We start from the raw sequence: 18,365 nt of genomic DNA, 5'->3' as shown, positions 1-18,365 counted from the left end.
TGTCGCACAGCAAACTATGAATTGCCCTGATGCAGTTATAACGACAGCATTTCAAGGGCCATGCGTATGACCATAGTATGACAGGTAATTAATTTTTTATTATTATCAGCACCTACCCGTCATGTAAACACAAGAAAAGCAAATCTCACGTGTTCTGGTTTTAAGTCACAGTCAAGTATGGGTTATTTTGTCCTTGAATCGTGATGTATTAGATGATGTGTTAGTTTCCAGGATGCGCTACAACAGATTCCCACACGGGTGACTTCAAATAATACAAATTTGTTCTCTTATCGCTCTGGAGGCCAGAAGTCTGACGTGTTTCACTGGGTTGAAGCCAAGGCGTTGGGCATGGCTGCGCTCCCTTCAGAGGGAGGTTCCAGGGGAGAATCTGTTTCCTTGCCTTTTTTCAGTATCTAGAGCTTTACTCCTTACATTCTTTGGCTCATGGCCCCTTCCTCTTTCTTCAAAGCCGGTGCCATAGAATCTTCAAATCTCTCTCTGCTTCCATGGTCGCATCACTTTCTGTTTTTTCTGTGGTCAAATCTCCCTCTGTCTCCTTCTAATAAGGACACTCGTGATTTAGGACTCATCTGGATAATCTAGGATAATCTCCCCATCTCAAGATCCTTAACTTAATCACATTGGCAAACGCCCATTTGCTGAATAAGCTACCACCCGCAGGTTGCAGGGATTAGGACATAAATCTTTCGGGGAGCCGTTATTCAGCCCACCACTGCATCCTCTCTGGTCCCTGAAGATTCACATTTGTCCCACCTGCAAAACACATTCTTTGCCTTCCCTTCCTCCCCCAAAGTTGCAGCCCATTATGGCATCAACCCAAAGTCCAAAATCTCATCTAAACATCATCAGCTCAAAAGCCCCAAATTTCATCATCTAAATCAGGTATAGATGCGACTCTGGATAGGATTCATCCTGGAGCAAAATTCTTCTCTATCTGTGGACCTGGGAAACCAGAAAACAAGTTCTTTACTCCATGAATACACTGGTCAGTCGGCCATAAGATAACAGTTAAAGCTGGCTTATATAACATTCTTAAAATTTTTTTAAATTTATTTTTGAGGGAGAGAGAGAGAGACAGAGCATGAGCAGGGGAGGAGCAGAGAGGGAGGGGGACACAGAATCCGAAGCAGGCTCCAGGCTCTGAGCTGTTAGCACAGAGTCCGATGCGGGGCTTGAACTCATGAACTGTGAGATCATGACCTGAGCAGAGGCCAGATGCTCAACTGACTGAGCCACCCCAGAGCCGCGGCTTATATAACATTCTTAAGTACCTGGTGGGTCTTCCATGTAGGTTGTGGGAATTCAGTCCCTTAGACCAGAGGGTGGTACCCAGATCTTTCCTGGAGAATTCTATCTCTACTTTTGGCTTCCGCTGGGGTGGTTGAGAGATCCCAGTCACAAGCTTAAAAAAAATCATCTGCATGAATGAATATTCAGGTTTTTTGATTCTTCAGAAGCACTAGCAAAAAGTTGCCCAGGCTGCCCCTTTGTTTTCTCTTTCGAGTGTGCTTTCCTGACCATGAATTCGTTTTTAGTGTCTTTTTCAATCTGGATAAGGTTTTCCCAGATCATCAAGTTCTGGTTCCTTTTCTCTAGTCAGCTCTTCTCTCAATTTATCTCTTTCCTCTCACGTTTCAGTTTAAAGCAAGAAGAAACCAGGCTGCACCTTCAACACTTTGCTTAGAAGTCTCCTTAGCCAAACATGCAAGTTCATGATTTATAAATTCAGATTTCCATACACTTGTTGGACATAATTCAGCTAAGCTTTCTGTTCTCTATATAGCAAGGACCACCCCCCCCCCACCCCCCGCCTTCCTCCGCTTTCCAAAATTATGTTCGTCACTGACCAGTGGTGCAGTAATTAAATTGCGTTTGATTGCAGGAGCTGAAGAAATGCATCTGGAGAAAAGAAACTTGCTTAAGACTTTTAGAGTTTCCGGCAAAAGCAGCTGCTGGAAGAGTTGAGGACACTGAGAACAACGTTGTATTCAAAGGACGGCAAATGAGTTTGAGTGCTTTTCTTTGGCTCTTGACGGGTCCATAGATGTTACTGATGCTATTCAGTTGTTCATTTGAGGAATTAATGCCAAGTTTGAAGTGACTGAAGGACTGATTTCTGTGAATATACTGTGTGGAACAAATTTGGCTGAAAATTTCTCAAAGAAGTTAAGTAAACCCTAATTTGGTACAACTAGTCCCGAATTCCATCCCGAATTCCATTGAATGGAATGGAATTCAGTGTGGGTGAAATGAAATGGATCTGCTAAGATGTACTGTAGCTGATAACGGTCGAAGTATGTGTAGAGCAGAAGACGGCTTAGCTGGACAAATTGACAAAGCTTGTGAAATTTTGGATGTGTGCAGACTACGGTTATTCATTCTCTTATTCAGCTGTAGGTAATTTGCAGAAAATAGATGAATCTGTCACGCGCAATCGCCATCAGTAGTGTCGATGGTGAACTTCTTTCGCTCTCATGACTTAGTCCTTTTCCAACACGTACGTTTTTGTCAGAGACAGAAGCCCAGGGGCGCCTGGCTCGCTCAGTGGGAGGAGCGTGTGACTCTTGAGCTCAGGGTCGTGAGTTTGAGCCCCACGTGGAGTGTAGAGATTAGTTAAATACACAAAACTTTAAAAAAAGGAAAGAGATGGAAGCCAACTATTCTGACTTGCCCTACTGCACAGCAGTTCGATGGCTTAGCAGCAGGAAAGCTTACTGGCAATTGTTTTCCTATGGGAGGAGATGTGTCATCACGTCTGGTACAGTGATGGATCCGGGCGGCAAAGGTGGCCATCTGAGCAGTGAAATTGACGTTTGATGACGGGGAACAGTAACTTTGAGCCTCTCTTATGTGAACTATTATCACCCGCTCTCATAAAAGAACTCCATTCTTTTCACTGGTAGACCTATATTACAAAAAATTACTCTCTCTTGTCGTCCTATCTTGAATTTCGTCAACAAAAACTTTGTGGCCATCTCTTTCTCTTGTTATATCAGTACTTACGTGATATGCTTGATTTTTCCTCTTGATTCCTAAAGCCTAAAATATTTGCTCTCAGGCTCTTTACAGAAAAAGTTAGCTAAGCCCTTGTGTAGATAATACCTCCCACCTCATAGCATTGTTATGAGTCCCAGCTCCTCCCCAGTTTGGCCAGGGCTCAGGCTTGGCTTACTATGGATTAGCACACTCCTTTAAGTACTTGGCAAATAATACACTAAATCTTCAGAACAACCCTCTGGGGTAGGCGCTACCGTTGTTTCCATCTTAGAGGCAATTAGCTTGTGGTGTTGGGAGCTAAGTAACTTCTCAAGATGACCCAGCTGGCAAATGACAGAGCTGACTCGAGAGTCTATGTTCTAAGTCAGGGGGTTGGTGATTTTTTTTTTTTTTTCTGGAAAGAGCTAGATAATAACAATTTCAGGCTTGTTGAACCGGATGGTCTCTGTTGGAATGACTCAATTCTGCTGTTATATTGAGAAAGCAACCGTAGATTAGAAGTAAGCAAGTGGGTGTGGCTGTGCTCCAATGACACTTTATTTGCAAAAACTTTATGTTATGCAATACTGCCCATCTCGTTCATTTATGTTGCCTGCCGGGATCTGGTTGGAACCCTAAGTCCCTCCCTGTACAAGTGAATTTTTGTGACATGAACGGTCTAGCTTGAGCGGTGACCATAAACCAGACGTGCTCTTCTAGATGCCGCGTATGAAGCAGCGAGAGAGGAAGCAAACATCACACCCTCATGGAGCTTCCTTCCTGGCCTCACCTTACTCCTGGCCCTGGATGGTTGTTACATGAAGAAAGAGTCTGTGGTCAATAAGGCTGGAGACACTGGTGTGCATTCGTGATCTTATCGCACGATTCTTCCAATCCTTTAATAAAGAGTGTGCCTCCAGCATTTCTAAGTGAGAAGGTGGCGGGTGAAAGGGGTAGCATGTTCCAAACTGCTTGAACCACAGAACTCCTTCTTACGAAGTAGAGAGATGGCTTTCTTTCCAAGGGGCCTCACCCTTGGAAAGATAGCAACAGATACATATGGCTTCTCAATGTACCTCCTTACGCAATTATTTATTTCTTTACGCAACGCCCAGCCCCCTAAACTAGGCCGGCTTATCCCCTGAGCCCACAGCACTGACAAATGCTCTGCAGAGCGTGGGGACCCAGGCCAGGATCTCAGTGGCTCCTTCACGCTTGAAAGGCGCTTGTAAATATATGGTTATTTCGTCTTCAGAATATCTCCCGTTACTCATGCTACAGTAAGGTAATCTAGGGCGGTAGATTATCCAGATGTTAAAAGGTCAGAGCTGTGCTGTCCAATATGGTAGCCTTCGGCCATGTTTTTCGTTCTTTCAGTGAAAATGAATTGTAATGAAGTATAGAAATTTAGTGTCTCGGTCCTCATTTCAGGTGCTCAGTAGCCACGTGTGGCTGGTGCTACCATATTGGATCGCGCAGACATAGAACCCTTCCGGCCCTGCGACAATCTCTACTGAACAGCCCTGATGATTTGCCCAAGGCTCCATGGCCCTTCGCAGCCCGATGTGACGCTAGACCTGGCCTTCTGAGCCAGCACTCTCTGAGCGGGCTGCCTTGGGAGAGGAGCTGCTCCCGGGCGACTAAGCCTGTGCACCTGAACGGCCCGCAATCAAAGGAGGGCGGGAGGGACATGATGGCGTAGGCCACGGGCAGGAGGCTGAGGAAGAGCACCAGCAGCAGGAGGCCCATGTAGAAGTTGTTGGATCGGGAGGCTTTGAACACGCGCTCGTGGGGGACATTGCTGCTCATCACCGCCCAGCACTGGAAGTACATGGAGGTCAGCAGGCGGAGCACGTTGACGCCTACCAGTCCCGGGGCATAGAAGGAGCCCATCCTGGAAGGACAGACATCACACACCTGGTTGGCCCAACAGCAGGAGAGGCCAGGGAAGGAAGACAGGAGGAAACGGGACCGAGCGGTTGGGAGCACGAAGCCTAGCCGCTTTCCCTGCAGGTCCTGAGGGCTGGGGTCTCCCACGTAAGCAGGACATTTCTCACCAAGCCTTGGCCACCGGTTCCTCAGGGGAAGGAGATGCTCTGAGCACCCCCGGCTTGGGCTCTGGCCAGGATTTAACCACTGTCTCACCACAAGGCACCTAGCAAATTTTTTGGCCTCCTGTCCATTTCTCCGTGGCCCCCCTAAAACAGCATTGCTGCCCAGAAAAGTATCTGGAGTCCTTAAATTGAGAGCATTGGACACTGGCTTGCGGCGAGCCCTCGGAAGTCTTGAAAGTCTTTGGCTGAAGTTACGCAGCCTTTTCTTCCAACTCGTGTCTCAGAGGAGGGAGCCCCTTGGCTCCTTTACTCTTCCTCTCCTTCCAATTTATCCCTCCTTCCCTCTTTCTTTCCTTTCCCCTCTGTTTCTCCTCCCTCTCTCCCTTTTTTTCTCCTCCTTCTTCCCCTCTCTACTTCTTCCTTTTTTCCTTCCTCCTTCTCATTCCCCTCTCTTTCTTCCTACTCTCCTCCCCTCCCCACTCTATGGTAGCACATGGGTTGGCCAGACACTGCCCTGGTTCTCATCCCATCCTGCCCTCTATTTGTCATCTCAAAAGAGGCAGTTCAGAGAGGTCTGAAGATTTGTCCAGCCTCTCCCCAGCTAGCTGGGGGGCAAAGCCTGGGATGCCACTTTTCTGACTCCCCCGATGAGGTGGTCCCCAGATAGAAAATGCAGAGCTCACCAGATCATTCCTTGATTGAAGATCAAACCGAGTACATTTCCACTGATATCGAACTCAGCGTAAGAGGGCTGCAGGGGGAGGCAGACAGAGAGAAAGGAATCCATTAGGTATCAGCCAGCCTCTATTACCAGCCAACTGGCCAATCCAAGGCCACTCTATCCCAAAGGGCCTGCTCCGGTGACTGGAGAAACTTGGGTTTCACGGCTCTATTTCTTTAACACGTTTTCCACGTTTCAAGAGAAGATCTGAAGTTGTCAAAGTTGAAATTTTTTCCAATGACTTTTTCGACGAAAAAAGTGAGAATTTTTACCTTTTAGGGATTGCAGGCCAACAGTGTGTTCTTGGGAGGGCACTAGCCCCTAGGAGAACATTTTACCAATGCTCTAATCAGAGATGGACCTTGAAATTATAGCCGAGGCATACATTGAATAAATAACCAAATGCGAGTAATCAGATGAGGAGTCAAATAAAACCATAGTTTTGAAAGCAAACAGGCAGGGGCACCTGCGTGGCTCAGTCGGTTAGGTGACCGGCTTCTGCTTAGGTCATGATCTCACACTTGTGAGTTCGAGCCCTGTGTCGGGCTGACAGCTCAGAGCCTGGAGCCTGCTTCAGATTCTGAGTCTCCCTCTCTCTCTGCCCCTCCCCCACTCGCACTCTGTGTCTCTCTCTCTCTCTCTCAAACATAAATAAACATAATAAACATTTTCTTAAAGCAAACAAGCAAACAAAATAACTAAACCACCCTTTCAATTCTCTTTTCTCCTTTTCACCTTCCTCTAGTCTCAGAGCAGTTCACGGAAAGGAAAGAGCTCAGCCAGATTCCTATTTTCAGCCTGAATCTGATTTTCAGAGTTTCGGAGATCTGTCAGCTATGTGAAAGAACGCAAAGTGTGTGAGCACTAGGGAGTTGGGCCTCCTTATGCAGCATGCTTAAACTGACTTCCCCATTTGTCCTTCGGGAATGGAGGTCAAAGGTGACGGGGGGGGGGGGAGGAGGAGGAAGAAGTCAAGAGAGAGAGAAAGGAAGGTCAGGCATGGATCAAGGGAGGAAACATACGTATTCCAGATACGGGAGGGTTAAATCTTAGAAATTTGAAATTTAACATTTAAAAATATTTTTAAAAACTTCTCATCGACAGGAAACCATCAAAACCTTAGAGGAGAAAGCAGGAAAAGACCTCTCTGACCTCAGCTGTAGCAATCTCTTACTCGACACATCCCCAAAGGCAAGGGAATTAAAAGCAAAAATGAACTACTGGGACCTTATGAAGATAAAAAGCTTCTGCACAGCAAAGGAAACAACCAACAAAACTAAAAGGCAACCAACGGAATGGGAAAAGATATTTGCAAATGACATATCGGACAAAGGGCTAGTATCCAAAATCTATAAAGAGCTCACCAAACTCCACACCCGAAAAACAAATAACCCAGTGAAGAAATGGGCAGAAAACTTGAATAGACACTTCTCTAAAGAAGACATCCGGATGGCCAACAGGCACATGAAAAGATGTTCAACGTCGTTCCTTATCAGGGAAATACAAATCAAAACCACACTCAGATATCACTTCACGCCAGTCAGAGTGGCCAAAATGAACAAATCAGGAGACTACAGATGCTGGCGAGGATGTGGAGAAACGGGAACCCTCTTGCACTGTTGGTGGGAATGCAAATTGGTGCAGCTGCTCTGGAAAGCAGTGTGGAGGTTCCTTAGAAAATTAAAAATAGACCTACCCTATGACCCAGCAATAGCACTGCTAGGAATTTACCCTACAGGTATGTATCCTGTACCCTAGGATACAGGAGTACTGATGCATAGGGGCACTTGTACCCCAATGTTTATAGCAGCACTCTCAACAATAGCCAAATTATGGAAAGAGCCTAAATGTCCATCAACTGATGAATGGATAAAGAAATTGTGGTTTATGTACACAATGGAGTACTACGTGGCAATGAGAAAGAATGAAATATGGCCTTTTGTAGCAACGTGGATAGAACTGGAGAGTGTGATGCTAAGTGAAATAAGCCATACAGAGAAAGACAGATACCATATGGTTTCACTCTTATGTGGATCCTGAGAAACTTAACAGAAACCCATGGGGGAGGGGAAGGAAAAAAAAAAAAAAAAAGAGGTTAGAGTGGGAGAGAGCCAAAGCATAAGAGACTGTTAAAAACTGAGAACAAACTGAGGGTTGATGGGGGGTGGGAGGGAGGGGGGGTGGGTGATGGGTATTGAGGAGGGCACATTTTGGGATGAGCACTGGGTGTTGTATGGAAACCAATTTGACAATAAATTTCATATATTAAAAAAAAAAACAAAAAAACCCAAAAAACTTCTCATCTGCTGGGTTTTGTGTCCTGGTTAGAAAATTTTTCCTCACCCCAGGGCACCTGGGTGGCTCAGTCAGTTGAGCATCCAACTGTTGATTTTGGCTCAGGTCATGATCTCATGGTTCATGAGATTGAGCCCCATGTCAGGCTCTGCAATGACAGAGCACAGCCTGCTTGGAATTCTCTCTTTGCCCCTCCCCCCCTCATAAACAAAATAAATAAAAATGAATATTAAAAATTTTTTCCTTGGGGCGCCTGGGTGGCTCAGTCCGTTAAGTGGCCGACTTCAGCTCAGGTCATGATCTTGCGTTTCATGAGTTTGAGCCCCGGATCGGGCTCTGTGCTGACAGCTCGGAGCCTGGGGCCTGTTTCAGATTCTGTGTCTCTTTCTCTCTGACCCTCCCCCATTCATGCTCTGTCTCTTTCTGTCTCAAAAATAAATAAACGTTAAAAAAAATTAAAAGAAATAAATAAAGATTGAAAAAAATTAAAAAAAAATTTTTTTTTAACGTTTTTATTTATTTTTGAGACAGGGAGAGACAGAGCATGAACGGGGGAGGGTCAGAGAGAGGGAGACACAGAATCTGAAACAGGCTCCAGGCTCTGAGCTGTCAGCACAGAGCCCGACGCGGGGCTCGAACTCACGGACCGCGAGATCGTGACCTGAGCCGAAGTCGGCCGCTTAACCGACTGAGCCACCCAGGCGCCCCGAAAAATTTTTTAAACAAAAAAATAAAGATGGCATTCTCTTTGAGCACAAAGTTCATTACTCTTGTTCTCAGATAAAATTATGAAGTTTTCGGGGCGCCTGGGTGGCGCAGTCGGTTAAGCGTCCGACTTCAGCCAGGTCACGATCTCGCGGTCTGTGAGTTCGAGCCCCGCGTCAGGCTCTGGGCTGATGGCTCGGAGCCTGGAGCCTGTTTCCAATTCTGTGTCTCCCTCTCTCTCTGCCCCTCCCCCGTTCATGCTCTGTCTCTCTCTGTCCCAAAAATAAATAAACGTTGAAAAAAAAAAAATTAAAAAAAAAAAATTATGAAGTTTTCCTTGCTATGAGGAGGAGTTGAAGAGGCTTGTGTAACATTGTGGTTGGTGACTAAAAGAAAAAAAAATATGACACAAACCTGTACTGGAGCCCTTACCTAGGCCAGGCTAATTCTATTGCAGGCCAGGATGAAAACGACTCAGGTAAACAAGATATGGGGCTCAGTTCAGGGAAAGTGCCCCCCACCCCAACACCAGTGACTACAGGGTCAGTGAGTGATATGTTGTGAGAGAGCCACACACAGGATGGATGAGGCCAGAGATTCTGCCATATCACAGAAGGCCACCCAGAGGGGAAATGACCCACATTTAGAACGAGCAGTTTCCTAGGTAGGTGGCGAAGAGGAGTATTCCAGGTGGAGGGAATGAGTCCAAAGAGGTGTCTCAAAGCATAATCCAGAAGACTGCACCAATGGCGACTGTGTTCTTTGGGTGTTCCAAGACTTTCTGAAACAGTCATGTCCACATCTGCCCTCTCCCACCCCGAGATTTCACAGAGTCTCAAAAATTACGAGCTACCTTGTCCCCTCATCCACTTCCATTACCGTTCCCATCGCTTGCTCAGTGCGGACTTCAAAGGCTGGTGTTCTTTGCCTTCTCGAATGAGAGGCGATGCCACTGTGGCATTTCTTTACTACCGTCTGCTCAGCACTGAAGCATGGGCTCCACTTTTCCCCAGACCAAATGCCCCCATTTCCCGGATAGGAAGGTCGCATTGTTAATTACACGGGGGCGTGGGGGAAGTGGAGTTTCCTCTGAGAAGGCAAATATGACACTTAAAGGACATACACGTGGGATACTTCAATACTTCACAGAGCAGAGATTGGCATCAATTATCTAAATAAATGCCTCGGAATGCGTCTGGCTATATCAGACAGGATGGCTGAGATGCCTTCCTGCGGAAATGTCCCTGAAACGGTGACCTACAAACCCAGCCTCCAGGTCCCAGCACCAGCAGTAGTTCATGAACCGGACGAAGCAAGCTCGCAGGAAGTCCCCCAGCAGGATGGTGATGTAGGTTACCAGCATGTCAGACACCGTCAGCCTCATGAATTCCTGCAAGGGGGAACACAGGAAAAGGGCATGGTTAAGGTCAAACCTTGCCGATCCCTTCCAATGGACTGCAGCCACGCAAAGTCTTCCTCACCCACCTGAATCTTCTCTGCGACCTTCTGGTTCTTGGTGACAGAGAGGTAGTGCAGAAAAAGGCCCCTCGGCTTTGGAAAATGTTTATTTTTAGGTCCTGGCTCTACAAGTCACCAATTGCATTGCTTTGGAATAATCTCGGAGCCTCTCGAAGCTGATAATGATATCAGCCTTGCAGGGTTATTGGGAAGCTTAGTGATTATGCATGCGAATTGCCCGGCACATTGGCAAGGCCCAGTATATGGTAGTTATCAGCACTGTTGCACAGAGAGAGGATCTGAAGTCTTCCTCCTTGCTTCCCCCACCTCCTCGGACGTGCAGCTGCCCCCAGCTAAGACTGAATCTGACCACTTGCCCTCAGGACAACAGCCAGCATTCTTCATCTCCTGCTAATTGGATGTTTTGCTTGTTATATGGAGATAATAATGCAGATTTTACACGAGGCACATAATGGAAGAGCCAGAAGCAAAGCTTTTCTCTGCTTTATGGGGTGAATATAATTTATTAATTTAAAAAAGTGGAAAAGATCCACCAGGCATTATCACAATTTTTAAGACATCTTGGAGTTCCTATGGGGCACAGGATCTGCTTTATTCATTGTTTGCATCCTCCAAGGTGATTAATAAATGCTGGATGAACGGCTGATGAGTTTTCAGTAATATTCCTCAATAATAATTCAAGTTAATGCTCCTAAGTAAAAGACAAATCAACGTGTATCAGGCTCCACGTCTGGGCAAGGTGATGCTCTGGGGCCTGGGGTGGAGGTGGTGGAGGGTACAGGTGAGCAGTACGTAACAGCTCACACTCGTCATTGCTACAGGTTCAGAAAGAGACAAGCTTTAATCAGTGTTTGGAACGGTGATGGGCACCCAGGCAGGAAATGAGACATTCTATCGCAGAATACTCCAAAGGAACCATGTAGGTAATAAACTCTCTTCGGCCTTCTAAGGAGGGTGGGTTTTATTGACTTGAAGACGCTTTCTCTGTTACACACGTGAGGGCTTTAGAAATGCATGAGCTAGGGAAGCTGGGTTGCTTTGTACAATAACGAAGAGGAGGATTTAAAGAGTATGGGGGAATCTGGACTGGAGGAGACAAGAAATGGTGAGTCTGAGCCCTCCATGGAGGGAAGGCCCCGGGGGGCAGGAGGGAGAAAAGGCCCCCCAGGGCCACATGGGAAGGACACCGTGCAGCAGGAAAACATCTGCTCGTGGACTGATAGGCAGTGTTTGATGGACTGAGTGATGTAATCCCCTCCTTCATTGTACTTCGCCATCCTCAGTTAAAAACACTGTTGTCTGATGCGGGTGGATGTGAGTGGGTTCTTCAGGGAGCCCATGAAGAAGTGATAAACTCTGCCTCTCAGTGGGGTGGCGTACGAATAGAAATCCTGTGCAAAAATTGAGGAAAAGAGGGCCGCTGATCCCTGTGTTGCCAGCAAATACTTTAAGTGTCTGCCCAGGAAGGCAAAAGACATTAGCCTTTGAAGTCCACACACTGTGCGACCCACAGGAACAGTGGTGACAGTGGTTAGGAGAAAGGGTAGTTATTAATTGTTGAGACTAATCCAAACCATTAATTCTCTTTACAAAAATGCACAGAGGCATATACACACACGAATCCTGCATGAAATTTTTAGGAGTATTGGTTCATTATTTCCGGGTACAGGCTTTCAGTGAAATCTGCAGTAAACTCTAAATGAATACAAGTGGCATTAGACTGCTGAACAGAGCATTCAGAGAAATATGTGGGATGCTGAAAAAAAAGGGAGAAGAGAAAAGGTGAAACTTTCCGAAGAAATACTGGCTTGACATTTTGGTGGCTTAAAAATAGAAACATCAAGGAAGAAATAACAAAGAACTGAGAACAGGGATCACTTTTTCAGGGAAGCATAATTACTCACAATGCCCACAGCTGTCTCCCAGCAAGAACCCCGGGGCACATCTGCAGGGTGCAGGGGTGGCCGGGGGACACTCTCATTCCAACCCGAGGAGTTGTAATAGTTAAACAGAGTCCAGTGAGTGAGGTTCTTTATTTTCTCTTCATTAGAAAGCTAAAACGGAAGATGGAGATGTGGATTGGAAGGAGCCAAGGATGGTCCAACTGTTTCCATGGGAACAACAATTAAAGCAGAATATGCCACTACCCTACCACCTAGCCTCTGTCCTACCCCACAACAGTCTTTATAAGAATACCTTCCCAGCCTTTCAGTCTGTACAGGAGAGGGGGGCATTTGGCTGAAGTCCTTGGGTCTTTTCTACGAAGTTATCTTTTCTAAGTTATTATCCATCCATCCACCCATCCATCCATTCATCCATCCAACCATCCATCCATCCATCCATCCATCTATCCAGTCGTTCATTCTTCTTTTGAGAATACTTTGAGAGTCTATTCTGGGCATGCAAGGCAGGGTGACACAAGAGTGCACAAGAGAGACAGGCTTTCCTCAGAAAGTTCACAGTCTAGTAGGTGACAGAGACGAACAGTCAATTATAGAACAGAGGGATAAGAGCTATGGGAAATATCCTCTGGGGACCAAGGAAATCCACATCAGACCCTGGGGGCCACAGAGAATCTCCTGGAGGCAGTGACATCTGAGACAAAACCTTGGGGAGGATTAGTCAACTAGTCAAAGAAGGGGAGAAGGGTGGAGAGACAGGCAAGAGAAATTTTTGTCCTGGGGAAGAAATGTGAGGTTCAGGAGAATAGAGCAGTTCACTGGGGTAGGAGGAAAGCCAGAAATGAAGGTGGAGGGGTAGACAAAGGCCAGATACAATTACTTCCATGCTTAGAACCTTCCAATAGCTTTCTGATAACCTCAGGTAAAAATTCATGCAGCCCAATAATGAGGAGGAAAGGGTTGGGAAGAGGACCATCATCATCTGACCCTTCCCTTAGGTTCATTTTCCCCTTCTTCCCTCCATTCCTTTCTTAGCCATCCTGCAGTTCCTTGTTTGCACCAGCTGTTCCCTCTGGTTTTTCCAGTGTCTTGTAAGACTCTCAGGTTGGGCAGGGGAAATCTGGAGTCCCTCCTATGCACTGCCATGCTGCCTGGGCTTGCCCCCATCAAAGCACATGTCACAGCACACTGTAATGAACGAGTCTGTCTCCCACCCTAGATGTGAATACCCTTGGAACAGCACCGTGTCTTGCTGTCTGCTGTACCTTCAGGGCCTGACATAGTGGGTGCTCCATAACCGTCAGGTGAGCAGTGATGAAAGGTTGGGTCAATCATACCATATCATCTCAATGGACACTTACTTGGCTAGTAAACATTTATGGCAGCTACGATACAACATAAGAGAGGCTGCAGATAAAATATTCAGGGGACCAAATGACATGTATATGATGTAAAAAAGACAACTAAGGAAAAAACTGTAAAGACCTGCAGTGCAATGTTAACAATGGTTGTCTTTGGGTCATAGGATTCTGGGGATATTTTTTTCTTCATTTTCATTTCCTCAACTTTCCAAAGTTTCTTCGCTTAATAGGAATTACTCATAAGGAAATTATTACAGTGGAAAAAGGAAATTTGGTGGGCACCAGGGATTAGGGGGAGTTTGTGGTCTTTACCTTGAGGTGAACATCATCCATCAGGGCCAGAAGAAATGTGTAGAGGTTCCCCAGGAAGAGTGCAAAGATGCGTCCGAGCTGCCACTTCAGTCCAATGCGTGGGTGGTAATTCTCCAGGGCAGCGATGGTTTCAAACAAAGGGGGACAAAACATACCAAGCAGGGACATCACAATTTCTACCTGAGAAAATCAGGAAAGCCTGGATTACTTGTGCCATTAATATCACTTGCTTGGCCACTGTCTCTGCACTCCCTAGGGCCATGAATCCCTGTCTCCTTCTTGCCCCCTCCTCTGCCTCTGGAGATGCCCTCTGGTCTCCACAACTTGCTGTATGGCCTTGGCTAAGGGACCAACACACCCTGAGCAGTCACTGTATGTCCCACACATCATACCTGCTCTGTGACTGGTTGCTCTCATGATGTTGCCATTAGTCTTGATAGAAATAACAAACTTTCTTTGAGAAATAAATGAATTAACATATGGAACAGTGTTTTGTGTTCTGTAAAAGTCATGAGCTGGGCAAGAGTCACTGTGGTAGCTCTTATCTCAGGAGCATGGAAGACAGGGAGCTCAAATCACAGGAGGGAACTAATAGCAGGGAGATGTGGTTAAGAGTATCGTATTTCAGGGTGCTGGGGTGGCTCAGTCGGTTAATGGTCTGACTCTTGATTTCAGCTCAGGTCATGATCTCACGGTTCATGAGATTGAGCCCTATGTCAGGCTCTGTGCTGAGAGTGCAGAGCCTGCTTGGGATTCTCTCTCTCTCTCTCTCTCTCTCTGTCCCTTCTTCATCTCTTCTCTCTCTCTCTCTCTCTCTCTCTCAAAAATAAATAAACAACAAAAAATTTTAAAAATAGAGTATGCCATTTGGAGTCAGCTCTCTGGGATTGAGCCCCAGCTCTATCATTTTCTGGCTTTGTAATTTAGGAAAAGTTACATAATTTCTTCAGAGATAGGAGCTCAGGCTCGTTTCTTCACATATAAAGTGGGAAAGACAGTTCTTGTTGTGAGAGTCAGAATAGATGATGGATGTAAGTCTACTAGCCCAGAACCTGGTAAGCATTAAATTTTGGCTCCAATTTTGGGAGAATCCTACTCGTGTAACTGAACCTGACCACAGTAGAACATTCTTTCTGAAATTAAAACTGCTCATCTAGTGGAGAGTAAATCCTTAAACTGCTGACCAAGGTACAGGTGGGTCAACTCTTCTGGGCTGGTTCTGACTCCCTCACATTCTGTCACACTGACTGTTGGCTTGGTTTCTCATCATCTTCATACCTTCACACCGGCTCATGCAGTGCTTCCCACCTGGAAAGCCATCACTGCACCTCTTCCACCACTACCTTTCTTCACATGTTTCTTTAATGCACAGCCTAATTCCTGCCTTTGCCACAAACTCCCTCTGTCTCTCCAGCTCACATAGGCCTCTCCACCTGCCACACATCTGTAACCCAAAACATCTTATTTGATCACTATTCCAGCCTATTTCTGTTCGTACTTTGGTTTATTCTTGTCAAGTCTGCTTCCTAAAGAAACTGCAAAATCCACTTAAGGGCAGAATCCATCTCAAGCATCTTTTGTATCCCCCTCACAGCTTCGTGACCTGATGTTTTAGATAGGTTCATTGTAAATAGCATGTAGTTTTTAAAAAATTCAATCCAATTATCATTGCCTTTAAACTGTAGTTGTAATCCATTTACATTTATTGTAATCACTGATAGATTTAGATTTAAATCTGTCTGATTTTGTGCTTTACATTTGTCCTATAAGTTCCATATTTCTTTTTTTATCCTTTCTTGCTTTGTGGGAGGAAATAGATTCTTTTTATTTAATTTATGTAGCTCATGATTCTGTGGGTCAGTATTTTGTTCTCTGGGCTTAGGTAGGTGGTTCTTTTGCTGGCCTCACCTGGATTCATTCGTGTATCCGTGGTCAGCTGATGGTTGATGGTTTCATTCATATGTCTGGTCATTGGCTGGCTATAATGTAGAATGATGAGATAAATGGGTCCTGTATCTCTCATCATTCAATAGGCTAGTCTGGAACTATTCACATGGTGGAGGTCTCGGGGTTTCCAAGAGAGCAAGTTCTAATACACAAGCCCTTTTCAAGTCTGCTTATATCATGGGTGTTACTGTCTCATTGGCTAAAGGAGCTTACATGGCCAAGCCTAGTTGGATTCAAGGGATGGGGAAACAGATTCCACCTCTTCATGAGAGGAGTTAGAAAATCATATTGCAAACAAATATAGGAATACAATAAGGGGAAGAATTTGTAGCCATTTTTGCTAGCTACTAAGATGTTAAATTGCCAAAAGAGATTTACGGATTTAATATAATTACAATGAAACTTCAATGCATCTTATTGTGGATCTTGTTGGGAGGGAACTCAGTCTACCAGATATCAATACGTACTATAAAGCCATAGTTTATCAGTGTGTTTTTAGTGCAGGGACAGGTAAATAAACCAATGGAATAGATTAGAGATCCCAGAATCACACCCACACATTAACAGATACTTGATTTTTGATGTATGGCACTGTAGAGCTGTGAAGAAAGGATCACCTGTTTAATAATTGGTGCTAAGACACCTGACTATTCAGTTGACTGACATGCTAATTATAATGGAGCTTTATCAACCTACAAAAGCCTTATAAGAGGTGACTCTTGGTTCAAATGCTCATGCTACCTGACTAGAAAGGGATGTAATTTCACTCTTTAAAACATGTCCCATAATCCAGATTTTCAATTAATTCAGCAGAATGGCATAGGAATGAGTATAATTTCTGTGTTTGCCCTCAATATTCACTTCCACAGAGATGTCCTCTTTACCTCATTTCTTTCATACCAGCTGACATTCTGCATTTTGGAGAATTCCTGCGATCGCTTCACCACAAAATAAATGAGGTATCCACTTCCACACAAACAGCAGATGATGAGAAAGTTGGCCAGGACCCGGAGAAATCTTGTCAGATGGATATTTTCTTCTTTGTTACTCTCTTGTTCATCCACTATCGATTCCTTAATGTGTGGAAATGAGATGTGAATAATTGCAGGCCAGGAACCAACAGGAACCATTGTTGTTGGGTTCCTGAGATGACTATTTACTATATTTTCATAAATGAAATAATACAAAGGAGGTGGTGCAGAGCACTGTTGCCCTATGGAGAATCATTTTCTTTAAGACGATATAGCTTATTGTTATTGCTATTTTGGAACATGTGATAACAAAAGCTTAGATTTATTGAATGCTTACTATATGCCAGACGTGGTACTAAACCCTTGCTTTGCATTATCTCTCCTAATCCCCAAAACAAACCAATGGAGTAGTTTCTATTATTACCCATATCTCAGATACTAAGGCCTGGAAAGATTTCAGCAACTGTCTGACTGGGATTGTTTTAAAACTATAGATTAAATAGATTAAAATGAAATGTTAAGAATATTGAGTCTTCTAATCCAGGGGCCAGCAAACATTTTCTAGTAAGAGCCATATAGTATATAGCTTGGGCTCTGCAAATCAAAGGGTCTCTCTCACAACTCCATGAAAGCAACCTTTGACAATATGGCAATAAATAGACATGGCTTTGTTTTAATAAAATCTTATTTAAAAAAATAGGCAGGAGGCTGGATTTTCCCCTGGGCCAGAGTTTGCTGATCCCTGTTCTAATCTATGAACATGGTATATCTCTCTATTTATTTAGGGTTTCTTAATTTTTTTCAGAAATGTCATATTTTTTGGTGTAGCCATCTTGTATATTTGTTGTCGTTAACTCTGTTCCTAAGAATTTTATGTAATTCATGTAATTTTATTGTAAATGGAATTAAAAAATTTTTTCTAATTGTTTGCTGTTAGTATATAAAAATACAATAGATTTTTTTTTTTATTGTAAACTTTGCATCCTGCATCTGTAATTCTCTATGAAGACACAAGATGGCAGTATATTGGCAGACCAAAGATGGTAAATGAGGCCTCCCAGTTTCCAAAGTACCTGGAAGGAGACTTTTCCACTCAATAAACAGTTACTATATTCAGGTTCAGATTTAACTAATTTATCAACCCGTTAATATACCTCAGCTCATGCTGTTGGCACATGTCCTGTTACGTAAGGGTTTATCCCTGGTTTTAATAGACTCAGAGAAGCAGCTTTCACCTTCCCAGATGTTTAAAGTGCTTCATAGGCATTGACCTTCTTTGTCTTTCTCAGACAGGCCTGGAGGAAGAGGCAGAGCCCTCACTGATCCCTTTCCTGCCCTTGGATGCTCTGTCAATGGGCCCCCAGTGCTGGGAGAAGGAGAAGGGAGGAGAACCCAGGCAGCTCCCTGAGCTTCCCACTGCCAAGCTGTCAGGACTGTGGGCTCATGAAACCCATGTAGTGAGCTGCTGAGCCCAAGCTCTGCCCCTGGTGGGTGCCCCTGCCGTCTGTCTGCATTGCAGCAGCCCTCTTCGGCCAGGAAGGGCAAGGAGAGAGGGGAGGGAAGAAGACAAGCACACTGACGTCGTGCATCTGACCTTTGGCAGGTCATGAGGAAAGAAAGTC

At 44.9% G+C, this 18,365-nt stretch overlaps 1 protein-coding gene across 1 annotated transcript in view; it reads right to left on the bottom strand.

Annotated features, from left to right (window-relative positions):
- The window catches only part of TMC2 (transmembrane channel like 2), a 59,370-nt gene that overhangs the window by 9,540 nt on the left and 31,465 nt on the right, over nucleotides 1-18,365 (bottom strand). The window contains exons 11-16 of the mRNA XM_019462330.2: nucleotides 16,657-16,845; nucleotides 13,826-14,005; nucleotides 12,156-12,305; nucleotides 10,034-10,162; nucleotides 5,735-5,802; nucleotides 4,652-4,891 (exon numbers count right to left, since the gene is read on the bottom strand). Of these exons, the coding sequence (XP_019317875.2) occupies nucleotides 4,652-4,891; nucleotides 5,735-5,802; nucleotides 10,034-10,162; nucleotides 12,156-12,305; nucleotides 13,826-14,005; nucleotides 16,657-16,845 (956 nt within the window). The remainder of the gene's footprint in view (nucleotides 1-4,651; nucleotides 4,892-5,734; nucleotides 5,803-10,033; nucleotides 10,163-12,155; nucleotides 12,306-13,825; nucleotides 14,006-16,656; nucleotides 16,846-18,365) is intronic.

Source organism: Panthera pardus, unplaced genomic scaffold (assembly GCF_024362965.1).
Source record: "Panthera pardus isolate Hobbes unplaced genomic scaffold, ASM2436296v1 HiC_scaffold_25, whole genome shotgun sequence".
NCBI classification, from domain to species: Eukaryota; Metazoa; Chordata; class Mammalia; order Carnivora; family Felidae; genus Panthera; species Panthera pardus.
The sequence above is the reverse complement of the archived record's forward strand: the minus strand, read 5'-3'. Positions and strand labels throughout refer to the sequence as shown.